The sequence below is a fragment of the Lonchura striata genome, chromosome Z (assembly GCF_050655825.1).
Source record: "Lonchura striata isolate lonStrDom1 chromosome Z, ASM5065582v1, whole genome shotgun sequence".
Classification (NCBI taxonomy): domain Eukaryota; kingdom Metazoa; phylum Chordata; class Aves; order Passeriformes; family Estrildidae; genus Lonchura; species Lonchura striata.
The window spans coordinates 61,107,455-61,121,637 of record NC_140740.1 but is presented as its reverse complement, the minus strand read 5'-3'; the positions used below and the strand labels follow the sequence as shown (position 1 = coordinate 61,121,637).

At 36.9% G+C, this 14,183-nt stretch overlaps 1 protein-coding gene across 3 annotated transcripts in view; it reads left to right on the top strand.

Annotated features, from left to right (window-relative positions):
- The window catches only part of NTRK2 (neurotrophic receptor tyrosine kinase 2), a 193,519-nt gene that overhangs the window by 16,703 nt on the left and 162,633 nt on the right, over positions 1 to 14,183 (top strand). For all 3 annotated transcript variants that reach the window (XM_031507311.3, XM_021534431.4, XM_085566788.1), the window contains exons 2-5: positions 1,775 to 1,849; positions 2,084 to 2,155; positions 8,176 to 8,244; positions 11,147 to 11,301. In XM_031507311.3, coding sequence (XP_031363171.1) covers positions 1,775 to 1,849; positions 2,084 to 2,155; positions 8,176 to 8,244; positions 11,147 to 11,301 — 371 coding nt within the window. The remainder of the gene's footprint in view (positions 1 to 1,774; positions 1,850 to 2,083; positions 2,156 to 8,175; positions 8,245 to 11,146; positions 11,302 to 14,183) is intronic.

The window sequence follows — 14,183 nt, the reverse complement described above, 5'->3', positions numbered from 1 at the left end:
TATTTGATCTTGACAGGATTACTATTGTTTGATAACTGAGGACAGGATGAGGAAGGTACCTTCAAAACCCCTTGCATAACTTTATTTTACCATTATGAGATCCAAGTGGCAGAGAAGATGGATAGTATTTAACTCAAAAGTGAGTTAGTTCTTCAGGGCATGTTTAAAGGAAGTATGTTCATCGACTTTCAGGACTCTTAGATGAAGGAATTGATAGATGTTTATATACTGTTTAATCACTGTTGCTTGGCAAAATATGTAAACATACCAACCTACAAAAAAAATCCCCAACCAAACAAAATAGATTAGTATATATTGAGCTTTTAAATTACACTGTCTTAAAAATTCAGGAAAGGAAACACAAAAACAAAGGACTCATCTTCTAATGGATACATGATGTTAATCTTATTCTCAAAAGTCTTGCAGAGCAGTCAATGTCATATGATGCTGTAGTAAGGTGTTCCATCTGGCATCATGTATTCTTTTTACTGCCCTTCTTTTTCCTGAGGGACTATGGATGCCATTAGGGGAAACTTTTTACTCTTCCTGGTACATGGTGAGAGCATAGCCCATGTCAGCACTGCAGCTTTGGAGGAGAGCCCAATTGAATTTATGGGATTCTCAGACTTCTGTTGGGATTTAGAAACACAATGAATTTCTACTAACAAGGCAGCCCATGCACCAGTTCAGATGCATGGATTGCCTTTGGAAGAGCAATATACCTGCTTCCTAATTCACCAGAAATCCCTTTAAGTAAATTCTAAAAAATGCTTTGAATGAAGAAAAGTTTTCTTCTGACAAATAAAGACTCATTCATTTTAGGAGAATCTGCATCTTTGGTTAGTTTATGATGCATGTGAAAGAACATGTCAATCTCTCTTTAAGTTTTTCTGGAACTGGGCTAATATTTTGAAATGTGTGGACTCTTTAGCAAGGCATCCCTTAAATGAGGCATGCTTTGCTGCCCTTAATATCAGAAAAATTGCAGTTTACACTGATTTCTCCTTCCTGGACTCTGTGATTTCCACTGTGAAACTCTTTCTTCCTGTTGAAGTGGTAATGATACATTTGCTGTGAATAATTTAATTTCCAGTGTGTGGGAAGTCACTGGGTATTCATAGATCTCACATGGTCATAATACATAGGACTGGCTTGCATGCCCACATCCTTTTAGGCAGATATTAAGGATATGTAAGTGGACTCAGTACTTTAGTCTGATTCAACAGTTTCTTGTCTCTTATTTTCTGCTTGTGTATATAACATCATGAAGTACAACCTCTAATTTCTCAATTTTCCCATTGCCACACCTTGTAGGAAGAACTGAAATTACTTTGTGTCAGGGAAAAAATAAGTGATTAAGTTAAAAACATGAGGGAAAAGACCAGGGAAGTATGATTGCCTTGTAAGTGGAGATAACTCCAGTACTACCCTTAAACTTACCCCCGTAGTTGTTGTTAAATCCACGCAGTAAGTACATGTGTCTTGGAGGATGGTGACATTATAATGCAGCTTTATTTGGCCTTCAGGTTGACTTGCTTTCTTCATTTCCCCTGTGTAATAATGAGCTGCTCCCCTGTCCCAAAAAGTACCATTTAAATAATGAGGAAAATTTTAAGGACCACTTTTGCTTTGCAGCTGGTCTAATTAGGACTTAGAAATAATTATGGTAGGTCAGCAGTCATGACATCCATACATCAGTGCATGATTTCTGGACAGTCAGAAAGTCAAGGAAGGATACATTTACATACTTCTTTCTCTTTTGCTTTTTCAACAGTTACATCGCAAACCAGCCAAATTTGGAAAGTATCAATGACAATGAAGTTGGATTTTATGTTGGACTTAAAAATCTGTGAGTATGAGATACATTTTATACAACTATTTTTTTCTGTATTTCTTTTATAGAAACATGTAGAGACCTTATCAAAATGTATGCCCAACTTTGTATGTTACTGAGAAAAGTTATAAATCTTGCAGCTCAGCCTTGTAGACATTTCATCCAAACTCTTATTTTAATAGTAATTTTCATTACACTTTCCATCATATTTTAAATTAAATAATTTTAAAGTTTTATTTATTTTCCTAGGACCGTGGTGGATTCAGGCCTAAGATTCGTATCCCGCCATGCATTTGTGAAAAATGTGAATCTACAATACATGTGAGTAAGAATAGTGTCTGCTTTCTGAGTCAAAACTGCCCAGCTCATGTTAATTTATTTATTTATTGTTAATTTATTTCTATCTCTTACCATTTGCTTAATGTAAAAATATTTCAACAAGACAGACTTAGAATGGTCTTCTATCATTAATTGCCCTTAAATAAGACATATATGGTAAGGAACTGGATCATAAAAACATGATGTGTGAAAAGACCATGCAATTCATTATTCTGTCTCTAGCAGTGTACTTCGGCTGTGTCTTCTGTGACAAGTAATGTAGCAGAAAGAGTGTGTTTCTTGTGGGTATGATGTCCACACTGTGCATCACACTCAGTGACATGGTTTTGACTAGCTCTAGTCTGATTCGATGAGCTGAACATATTTTAGCCACTGCAGTGCACGAGATGCATGCATGGAACACATTTAATGTTTTGATCAGTGTATGTGACCAGAGACTGATACGACTGTGAACTGAAGTCCTAGGGGTGATTCACTTAGAATGCTCACTCAAGATCAGAACTAATGCACCCAGAGCAGGATATTGGAATGATGTTTCTTTCACACCCAGATGTGATTTGTAGTTCATGACCTACAGGAATTTGTACCTGTGCAGTTCTTTGACTGTGTTTTCTTAGATTTGTTATGCTTTAGATTTAGCATAGGATGAACTGATCAAAGTTATCTTTCTACAACTTCTGTGCGTTCTGTGTGGGACAGACATAGCATAGCTCACTTTGCTACCTACATGGGAAATTGTGGATCTAGTCCAGTAAAATACTGAGGTCATGTGAGTGACTCAGTTCCTCGCAAGTACCCTGTTTTAGCTAAGTATTCCAAGTGTGCGGAATACATTTAGTCCATACCTCTTCAATGGATGAACACTAACCTATATTAACAGTTAACTGAACCCTTTGCTTTTATCCTAGTGAGATTGGGAAGACATAATGCCAAACCTTGGTTTGTAAGACACTTCCTTGTAAAAGGAAACAACTGTTGAACAGAACACAGATCTCTGTTTGATTTGATTGCTTTGCTCATGAGATGGAATCGCTTTCTGACTGGTGTTTTGTAAACAGCAGCAATTAATTTGTGTAAGGAAGTGGACATGAATGTCAGTTTCTGTCTAGACAGTAATTGCTATCTGTAATATAGGACAGTCACCAGAGTAGTGTGAACCAGATCTTGTGAGCCTGTGAAATTTATATCACTTCATATAGTCAGTAATAAAGAACTTTTACTATGATAATTTGGTAATATAAAGGAAATGTGTTCCAGGTAAATTCAAGTGTTGGCCTGTGTAACAGTTGCTCAGTGAATTATGGCTATAAACTATGAAACTCCATAAAGCCAAGTGCATATGCAGTGGTTGTAGAAATATGCAGTAAGAACATGATGTCTGAGGGGCAGAGAAAGATTTAGTGACTCTGCTGGGAAAGAAGTGGGTTTCTCTCTCTGTGCAATGAGGCAGAACAAAACAAATTCAAGTCTGGGATCAAAAGGAATATTGTGTTACATTTTTACATCTTTTCCCCATTGCATTAGCTGTTCTGAGGGAATCTTATCAGAATACTGTATGTAGATTAGGACACCGAATCTACTGATCTTGAAAGATGCTACAGAGAAGAGCATCTGAAGGAGCCAAAGAAGCTTGTAAGGCAAATAGCATAAAGAGGCTCAGAGCCTGAGTACGTGCAGTGCAATAAAGAGAAGATTGAAAAGGAACATACATCATTGCAATAGGATAAAGAATAACGATCTGAAAATCAAAGAGGGTTGATTTAGATTAGATATAAGGAAGAAGTTTTTTGCAATAAGGGTGATGAAACACTTGCGCAAGTTGCCAAGAGACATGGTGGATGCCTCAGCCCTGGAAGCATTCAGGATTATGTTGGATGGGCTCTGAGCAAGCTGGTGTAGTTGAAGACGTTGGAGAGATGGAACTAGATCACCTTTAAAGGTCCCTTAAACTATTCTATGATTCTATGCTTCTGTGCTTTTCTTATCTTCAAAAGAAGAGTAGTTATGATGAGGAAAGGAATCAGTTCTCTCCATTACCACGACTTCAGTGTGAGAAATAATGAGTTTAGTTTGGAGAAAGATTAATAGAATTTTGGAAGACCTTTCCAGCTGCCTGGGCAGGTAGACACCACAGAAAATGCAGTAACTGGTATGATCCTCTTGAGAGGCTTTTCTTCCTGTTGTCTTAGGGAAATGGGTTTCATGCAATCACAAAATGTGTCTGTCTCCAGTGTTTGCTTTTAACCAAAACTTAGACAGGTAAACAAGTTTTCAGAAAACTGACTGTTGAACAGAACAGAGAGACTCTATCAAAGTTACCACTTCAGGGAAAAGTATCACTGTACATACATGAGCTGCTAGGCTTTACAGAATCCAGTTTGATAAGATGGCTTTAAAGTGTTTCAACCATAGGAGGAGCTTCATTTGAGCATGCAGTCAAACTGGGAATATGTATCTGCTGTTAAGCAGATTTTGGTAGAGCTGTAACTCATGAAGTCCCTTGTTAGAAACAAATTAGACTGACTTGACATCTGTTCAGTTAATATAGATGAGTTCTTCAGTTGATATAGATGAGTTCTAGATGCAGAATACTTACATTATGAACCAGAAGATTATCCAGTCTCATACTGTGTTTTTTTTTGGTGGGGATTTAGTAATGTTGGCAGACACAGGATAAACCCAGATAAGATGGAAAAATATTAAGCAGCACCAGCTGCTCTAGATGCACAGGACAAAGCAGTAAGTATAGAGGTATTTTTTACCAAGGCTGATCTGTTATCCCTGCAAAATGCATTTGTTTGTTTTCTTTGGCAAGTCATTACGCACACTAAAATGTTTCTGAAAGCCCCAGTGAATCATGGCTTGTTGTCATCAGCAATAAAAATCCTGTTGACTGCCTATGAAGGAAGTATAGCTCCTGTTGTGGTTGGGACAGTGAAAACTATTAAGCACTAAAGGAATTTCATTTTGCAAGGGTAATGTACAGTACAGGTCTTTGAGAAGTCTTACATTTTATTTGGAAACAAATTTTTTACTATCCCATAAAGAAAACAAAAAGCACTTTTCTGAAGATTGAGGTAACTTTATAAGCATTAATTTTGCTGTGATACTGTTACAGCTTTCTTTTTTATTCTACCTAAAATCTTTTGATGTAGTTAAGGAGCTATATTATATAAAAGTAGTATTTATTTTATTAATCATGCAAGTGTATCAGTTTAAAAGAAATTTATTAACATACATTTTCTCAAACCCTTTTTTGTAATTTCCTTATTTTCTTGGGAAAGCTTATGTAGCTCAGGTATCTTTCTAAAATTATCTATCATGAGAAGATTTGAGTAATAACATGAACAACAGGAAAATAAATGCCCTAATAGATGCTATTAAAGTGTAATTAATAGCCTTGCTAATCTACTTTCGGTATTTTCACTACCCGTAGACTCAAGTTAGCCAACAATCTCATTTTAGTAATGCTGCAGTTTATAAACTTACTTGCTGCTAAGGGTAGTTTAATGGACCTGTGTAATACACATGCATGGTATATTGTAAGTGCCTTTAAATGTGAAAACATTTCACAGCAAGTTCCTATTTACAAAAACTTTTAAAATTAGTTGTTGTCATGTGCCAGCCTGCATCTAAACACATCACTGAATCATAGATTGCAAGTGTAGTGTATATGTACAGCTCCAGGTATTAAATGTTTTTGTATCTCTACACTGTTCTGGTGTAGGTAAGGAAATCATTTGAGATCAACCTTGCAGCAGATTTCCCCTTGTTTGCACACAGGGCTCATTCCAGCCATAGTCAGATCAGGGTGTTGCCTGTGGAGGGAGACTGAGTGTAGCGAAATGGCCATGTCTTCACCTCTTTCCCTTAGATCTGTTCCCTTCTTTCTTGCCTCCCCTTTTCAGAAGCAGTACAGGGATAGAGCTCTGCCCATGTTGCTAGCTCTGCAAATCTTTATGTGCTTTCTCAGTCTGGTTTTGTTCTACTCATATTGCCACTGGTTTGCTTTTAGATGAATTAGGACTAGCAAGTTTAAAGTGAGCTTGATATTTTCATATAAAATACAGGCATACTCTTGACTGAGAGACTTAAACTCTGCTTAAGTTTAGCTTTGGGGCCAGGTTCTGTACTCTTAACATGTTTTGGGTGTTTTTTTTTTTTTTTTTTTTTTTGGTTTTTTTGGTTTTTTTGGTTTTTTTTTTTTTTGTATAAGAAAAAACCCCTTTAGAACCTCAGATGTATTTTTTTGGGCTGCTTGCTGTGGTATTTTTGTGTGTAGTTGAATTGGGAAATTAATGCATATTCTCTTTCCATGAAAGTGGAAGTGGGATCATTAACTACTTCAAAATAAACCTGGCAGTGATTTTTTTTACTTAATATGAATTAAGAAGACTGCAGTAGGCATCTCTGTAGTCAGAAATACGTGATCACTTTATGAAAAAAATATATATATAATTAAATTTTCTGTCAAAGTATTGCTTAAGATGACAAATTTACAGCAGTGGTCTGCAGGTGAAGCTCACTTTATATCTGGTTGTCTTTTGGGACAGGTAATATTTGATCTGCAGGTAAAAGAGGCATGCCTTGTCTGGCAATACCACAGGGGCCTCCATACATGCCACACATTAGTGTGGGAACAGGAGTGACCTTCCTGTGTGCTGAGTGAAGAGTTTCCCATGGAGGGATAGAGTTTGATGTGGCTCCACGTTGGAGACAAAAGCCCAACTCAGTATGAAGATCCAGCTTCTTTTATGCAAACTCCCAACACAGAGCATATGCATACTAGGAAAAAATGCATAGTGCCAGTTTTTGTTTAAATATAACTTCTATTCTATATGCAAATTGCCCTTATTGTTGATTTATCTGATCAGGGTCCATGAGTTCACCTGACTAATGAAATAGTAGTTCTTGTGCTTTGCTCTCACATGTAAGGACCAGTCAGTTTATAAACTTCAGGCTCTTATTTGCCAGAAGGAATCCATGATTAAATATAATCTCTTTGATTCTGCTCTAAAAATGTTTAGAATATCCAGCTTGTAATTTCTGTGAAAATTATCTTGTACTCAAAGATACAACTGAATACAATCAACAACTGAAAATTTGGAACTAAACACTGTTCTTTAGTCAGATAAAAAAAAAGATATTTAATCCCGGGGTTTAGATGCAATGCAATACTAAGTGTGGAGCCTCTATGGCACCTTCATAATGCCACATAAAACTCATGGTATTTTGGTTCATAACACTGATTTGTGCTTTAGTGCTGGCAGTTAAACAGCTTACTGCTCTCACTATCTTTAATTCATAGACTGATAAGACTGTACAAAACCAGCATTATTTTGCTTTGGGGTGGAGAAAGCAGTTTTGTAAGCTATGAAGGGAGGAGTATTTCTGGTTCTGATCAACATTTCTTTGCTCTGCATAATGGGAGAAGACCTTTCACTTAATTACCACTGGAAACCGTAAATGCTTAATTGACATAAAAAAGCCCAATACAGGCATTGTACAGTTTTCCTTTTGATCTTCCATGTGGGTGCATATTGCACATGCAATTTGAAAAGAACAACTAAAAAGTTCTGATGTGGATGTGTGCTAGCATGTGAGGAGGGCTTATATGAGTACAGAGTTTGGTGCAGCATCAAAGAAAGGGATAAACCCATTTCACATGAATAAATTGAGCATATAATTAACACCTGGACTTTACAAAATACTTTTGAAACACAGTTAAATCTGCTGCTTTTCTGCAATTGACAAAGTGCTAAAAGTGAAAATATTGATCCCTGTTGAGTTTGATTTTCAATGTACTTGACATTAGATGCTGACTGGACTCAAGCCCTTGAAACTCTTCAAAAGTAAGACTGAACACTACCCTTTCACAACTGAAGTCCAAGGACTTTTACAGCTGGTTCTAGTTCTTAATTTTTTTTTCAAGAGACACAAACTGTATTTTTAGTGTAAGAAGAAGCAATTCTAATTAATGCAATCTTTCTCTTTTGCCATAGCAATTTATCCAGAAACAAGCTCTCGAGTTTGTCCAAGAAGCCTTTTCGCCATCTGGGTTTGTCTGATCTGTAAGTTGTCATTTCTTAAAATACAAGTTTATTTTTGGCTGGAATGGAAGAATAACACTTCAAAGTTTGTTCTCTTGAAGGTAGAGGAATTAGAAGTGCAGTTTTTGTCCAAAGAAAGCATCAATTCTGAACACTTAAATGCAGAGAAATTTTAATTCCAGGGCTTTAAGAAGGTTAGGTATATATTTTATAGCAAAGAAGAGGTCAAAATAGCCTCTTCCTTCAACTTTAAGATATTTTATTGAGATTACTGCATACAAAACTATTGATTTTTAAGTAAGTTTTTAAAGTTTATTTAACTATTTGAACTAGAGAAAATACCGTCTTTTGCACATATTTATGTGAAGATTGTCTCTCATATTCTTATAGTGGTGTGGCTGGCTATTTAAGAGTATTTTTATTTTCTCAAATTCTTGAATTGCAGTGTGCTTTATGTAACTGTTTCGCAATGAAAGCACTGGTAAACATTTCTTTATTGATTTTTTCAATACTAACATTTTTATTCTGTTACATCTGCCATATCTTTGTATTGATAAATGTTCCAAAATTTTGGTCATCCTGTGCATTCTCTGCTAATATGCAGAGAGCCTATAGGAGTTCTTGCAGCTGCAGAGGAGAGGGAGGTTGCTCTCCTGGATCTCAGAGCAGAGTTAGAGTTTGTCAAAAGTGCCAGTCCAAGTCTGAATTCCTGACTTGCAATGCTAGTCCTCTTCACTTCAGCATGTGAGAAGTGAAATGAGCAAATCTCAGTGGCACAAAAAGAGGTTATGCCCCTTAGGTATATTTTGTTGATAATTAAGTTGGTGTAATTATTTTCTTTATGACTCAGGGAACAGTATTCACTGGAATATTCTTTAATAACTTGAGCTGAGCTCTCTAATAAGGAGGCTAACTAGTTGCAAAGCTCTCCCATTGCTCCATGTCCTTTGTTGTTCTGTTGTTTCTGCATGAAAAAGCAGGGCAAATATAGTGGGAGTGAACCAGATAGGGAAAAAATGGACAGTGTGAAGGTTAAAGAGAGTAGTATTTGAGTTATGGAGGCAAAGCATGATGATGTTCAAGCTGAGGGAAAAAGGGGATACAAAATTGAGGTAGAGTGTACTGGGCTTGGAAAAGGGAGTGTAGGACTAGACAAACTGAAGTTATGCAAACAGATGTTGTGATAAAGTGAGATAAACAGATATGGAGGAAATGAGGGAAAGAAAGTAGAGGGATAAAAGCAGAGCCTAAAGGAGGACAAGCAGTGATAAAATCAGTATAGTTGAACAATTCTGTTGATAAGTGTTTAATACATAGCTGCAAGATCAGAAACAGGAGAGAGGAAAGAGTGTTGGTAGGTGAATCTGAGATATGAATGTTGCCATAAATAGCTTCTGAAGTACTTCCCCTCATTCTGACAAACAAGTATGTTTGTCCTGTCAGTACCTTTGCATATCAAAACGTAAAGGGATGAGAAGTTTAGAATAAAGTGTAATAGAGGATAGTCACCAGGCATTACAGAGAAGGAAATGCTACTTTGGAAGGTTTCTTCTAGAACAAATGAATGGTAGCCATAAAATAAGAGCAAACAAAATAAAGACTCAGAATTTGCTGACTGTAGGTCAGGAGCTTTCTTTTACACAAATGTCTGTAGAGGGTCATTATATGTCCAGCATCCTGCCAATGATGTGCCTAACTCTTTCGATGGGTTTAGCACAAAGTAAAACACTAGAAGACTGCTCAGCCATTGGTCAAGAGAAATTTCTCTTTACCAGGAAGCCATAGGATAAAAACAGAAGATGGAAGTAAATGTCACTGTTTTGAAAATGCATGAGATAGGTTTTGACCCAAGGAATCATCACACTCATACTATGTCTTGTACAAAAAATTTTTGTTCATGCTGTGTGTTAAAGTCCAGAGGATGACTTCTATGAATACAAATTGCTCCTTCAGACACTTGCACACTTCATGTCTTCAGGAGGCATTTGTGAGCATAGATTCTGCAAGAAACTTGAGCTTCTGTACATCAAAAATACCTGGGAAACTTTGTTAAGAATGATTGTTCTCCTGGTAATGAAATGCCTTAAATGGACGCTTGTTCAGCCACTTTATTGGATCTTATGTATGCCAGTAGAAGGAAAAATAATACTGGTCGCTCTTTATGTAGACATGTTTCCGTTCATATTTAGCATGCATGTAATTGCATTACATTGTTGTGTAGTTTTATTAAATTTCAAAACCACAATTTGTTAATTTTCCTAACCTGTGGTTTAAATTCCATCCAGGATACTGTATCAATTTCTGTTTCAGGGCCATTTTTTAAATTTAGTATTTCTTCATGATATTGCCTACGGTTTTACTGTGAGGTTTTTCTAGAGTGTTGTAGCAGATGACTTTTAAAGATTAGACAAAATCCTTTTTTGTGATTAAAGTTGCTAGAGTGTGTGTATAATCCGAGACTGTTTGACTTTGTAAAGAATTTACCACTCCGCAGCAGTAAACTATTTCTGAGGTAACTGAGTTGTGGCTCAGGTGTAGAAGAGGCAAATTCTAATCTCTTCCTGATTTATGAAATAAAATGGAGCTTCTTGAGTGGCTGTTCTCCACAGGCTACTGACTTACACTGATGAATTTGAAATAGTAGCCAAATCTCTTGTGTGGTCTCTCCTGCCTATGGTATTCTGGGCCCGAAGTGGATGCAATGCTAAATTCCCTACATGGAACCTGTTACCAGTGTGGCAGCTTACTCTGCACTGTGTTTACCAAGGCTGTATACATTACTCCTCTTAATTAACCTTCCTAACTAGCCTTTATTCTTGTATGCTCCAGCTGAATGCTTGGAACCCCCCTGCTCCTAATTTTTTTTTCTCCTATATGCATGGGACATTTAACCTTCTAAGTAAATTGGTGTTTTTTCCTGTAGGATATTGGTGGATAATCCATTCAAGTGTTCCTGTGAAATCATGTGGATAAAGAAATTTCAAGAGACCAAGTTTTACACAGAAACTCAGGATTTATATTGCATAGATGACAACAATAAGAAGACAGCCTTGCTGGATATGAAGGTCCCAAACTGCGGTAATATTCTTTTAACATAAAACTACTGCTAAATTATTGTAAGCCAGGGAAAAACAAACATGCTTTTCTACAAAGTACTTCTCAGGATGTCAACAATTCTCTAAAGGAAAGGTGGTGGTTTTTCAGTGGTCTTTCGCCTCACATGGAATGGTTCTTGGAACTTCATAGAATTATGGAATCACAGAATATCCTGAGTTGGAAGGGACCCATCAGGTTCATGGAGTCCAACTCCTGGCCTGCACTTGGTGCTACACCCCAAGTGTAGCACCATGTACCGCCTCATATGGCTTCCCGTCAAGGCCCTTCACCAGTTCATGTAAACCTTTTCATTTATCTTTTGATCATTAAAGAATGTACTAATATTCAAGTGCAGGGAAACAGAATACTGATTATAGATAGCAAACAAGTATTATGGAGAATATGTGTGCTTTTGTTGAACTAAATAGTAGTGTTTCCAAACTCAATAGACATTCATAGCTCAATTTTACTGACTTTAAAATTTTTTTCAGGCATTTATAGTTAATGAAGTCTCTATTTTCCTTCAAAAATACTTGTATTAGGACCACAGGAAGAAAATGCATAACCACATGCTATTTGAAATAAATTAGCAAGAGTTCAGCTCTCTAAGCAAGTGAAACTCTACTGATTTCACTTTAAAGGCTATACAAAAGAGTTATATCAAGCTTAGGTCTGTGGCATATTGCAACATATTGTTTTCAGATATATAGATCTAGAAAAAATTGAAAAATTATGTAAGAATAAGGCCATCTCTTTGCCTTTTTATATACAGTTTTACTGTCTACATATAGTCCTGGGACAGCTGGGGAAAGGTGTCACTCACTAGCTGGAGATTTCTCCTCCTCTGTATATGAGGAGCAGAAATGGGGTGCTTCTAACATGATGTCACATCTGCTGGACTCTGGAAGCAGAGGGGGAAACTGGGGTCCCTAGCAGCAGGCAGGCATGAAGGAAAGAGGGCAAGAGGATCTCCATGGAGGGCTGATTTGGATAGGAAAATCTATAAGTGAGTACGACCAGTAGGAGAAATTATACCTTTTTTTTTCTTCCATCTTTGCCCATTGAGCATCCTTTTCTCCACTGCTTGTGTGGAGGGTGTGACATCCTCTGATAGCAGCTGCCAGCAAAGAGCAGCCATGGTGGGGACCACTGCAGGCTCAGCAAGTGCAGTATTTAGTGTTAATAACATGTTTTGCGGCCTTAAATCACTGTTGATCTTGTACCCATCTTCTTTCTGGGGCCAGGTGTGGTGGGAGAAATGGTGTTAGTGTCTCATGCAATCGGAAAAACCCCCACATATTCTGGGAATCTTGTAAGCTGCAGAGCTGGTCTTGTGTGCTCCAGGATCTGATTTACCTGAAATGGAAATTATAATACCTAGTTGAGCTAAATGGACCCACCTTTCTGCTCCAGCTGGATGCACTAGAAGGTAGATTAATGTGCTGGGTATAGAGAGGTTGGCTGTTGGACTGAGATTATTGCAAGAGAGAAATGTCATCATTTTGTAACATTCTTGACTGGCACATCTAGAAGCTACCAGGTTGCTAGGATTTTCCTTTGAAAACTTTTGATTTTAAATACTCAGAATTAAACCTGTGAGAGATTAGTTCTTTCCCCTGGTGTCTTAACCATCTGCAGCCAAAAACAGGCTTGTCTCTGGGCCCTAGATGTTGTTTAGTTTCATATGGGAGTACACATGCATGCATCCTGTAGGCATATCTTGACTAAAACACTTGTCATGGGAAGGTGGTGCTTTCAACTAGAAGAGGAAAAGGAGGAGGGAAGGTGAGTATATACAACATTTTGACTGGAATTTGCAGTATGTGTAATTGGTTTACATATGGAAAACATGCATTGTATTGATGATATGAGTGGATGCCAGCACATGCCTACAAATAATTTATGTTAGTTTACAGGGTCCAAATATCACCCAATTTTTCCTCCCCACTCTTTTTCTTCTGTTTTAGCAGTTGTTTCCTCCTAATTTATGTTTTCAAAATTAACCAATCCTGGACATATGTTTAATAAAGATGACAGCACATCTTTTTCCTAGACATAGAGTACAAAATGCCTGGTGAAGAGCAATGATCTCCATATTGGTGGGCTGTGTTCTGGAAGATATATGAAAAATCCAATGCATGTTTCTTAGTTTCAGTATATTTGCAGGTATTTTTCTGTATTTTAAAGGACAAAAGCTAGTTTCAAAACAAACCATGGATGAAACTGGTATATTTAATTTCCAGAACCTTTTGGGAGGCTAATATGTCGAACTGAAACAGAAGAGAAATTAAACTTTTGGCATATTGAATTTTTTTCCTGTGAACTCTGGGGTGTTTTTTAGCGCCCTTTGATGTGAAGATAAATATTTGGGCATGTAGGCTTCTGCAGTTTTTTAGTGAAACATTTTCTCTGCTTTTCTAATTTTCTCTGCTAATGAAATGGTTTAATCTCATCTTCTTGATGAATTCATTTTTTCTTTTTTTTTTTTTTTAACTAACCAAAAGTGCAGGCTTCTTTGTGTTACTGAGGTGTTACTTCATAGTGTTATAGTAGGAGGCCTATACAGTATGTGATAAATGTTTTGCTAATAGGATGTCTTTCTGCTGCGTGGTGTAAATAAATCTTTTGCTGGGAAATAGGTAGAGGCCAATGTGGTTTATTGATCACAAGGCTTTGGTTTGTAGGTAATTGATGAGAAAATTAGCAAATTTCTGTGGTACTTTGCTAACCATTTGTACAGTGGAAGTGCTTAATAATGTGCTAATTAAAGATTGACTGCCATTTAGATGTCATCAACTTTGTGATTTAATTTCTTGAAGTTTAAAGTCAGGTGTGTTCACTATCTAGAAGATCCTTTCCAACTG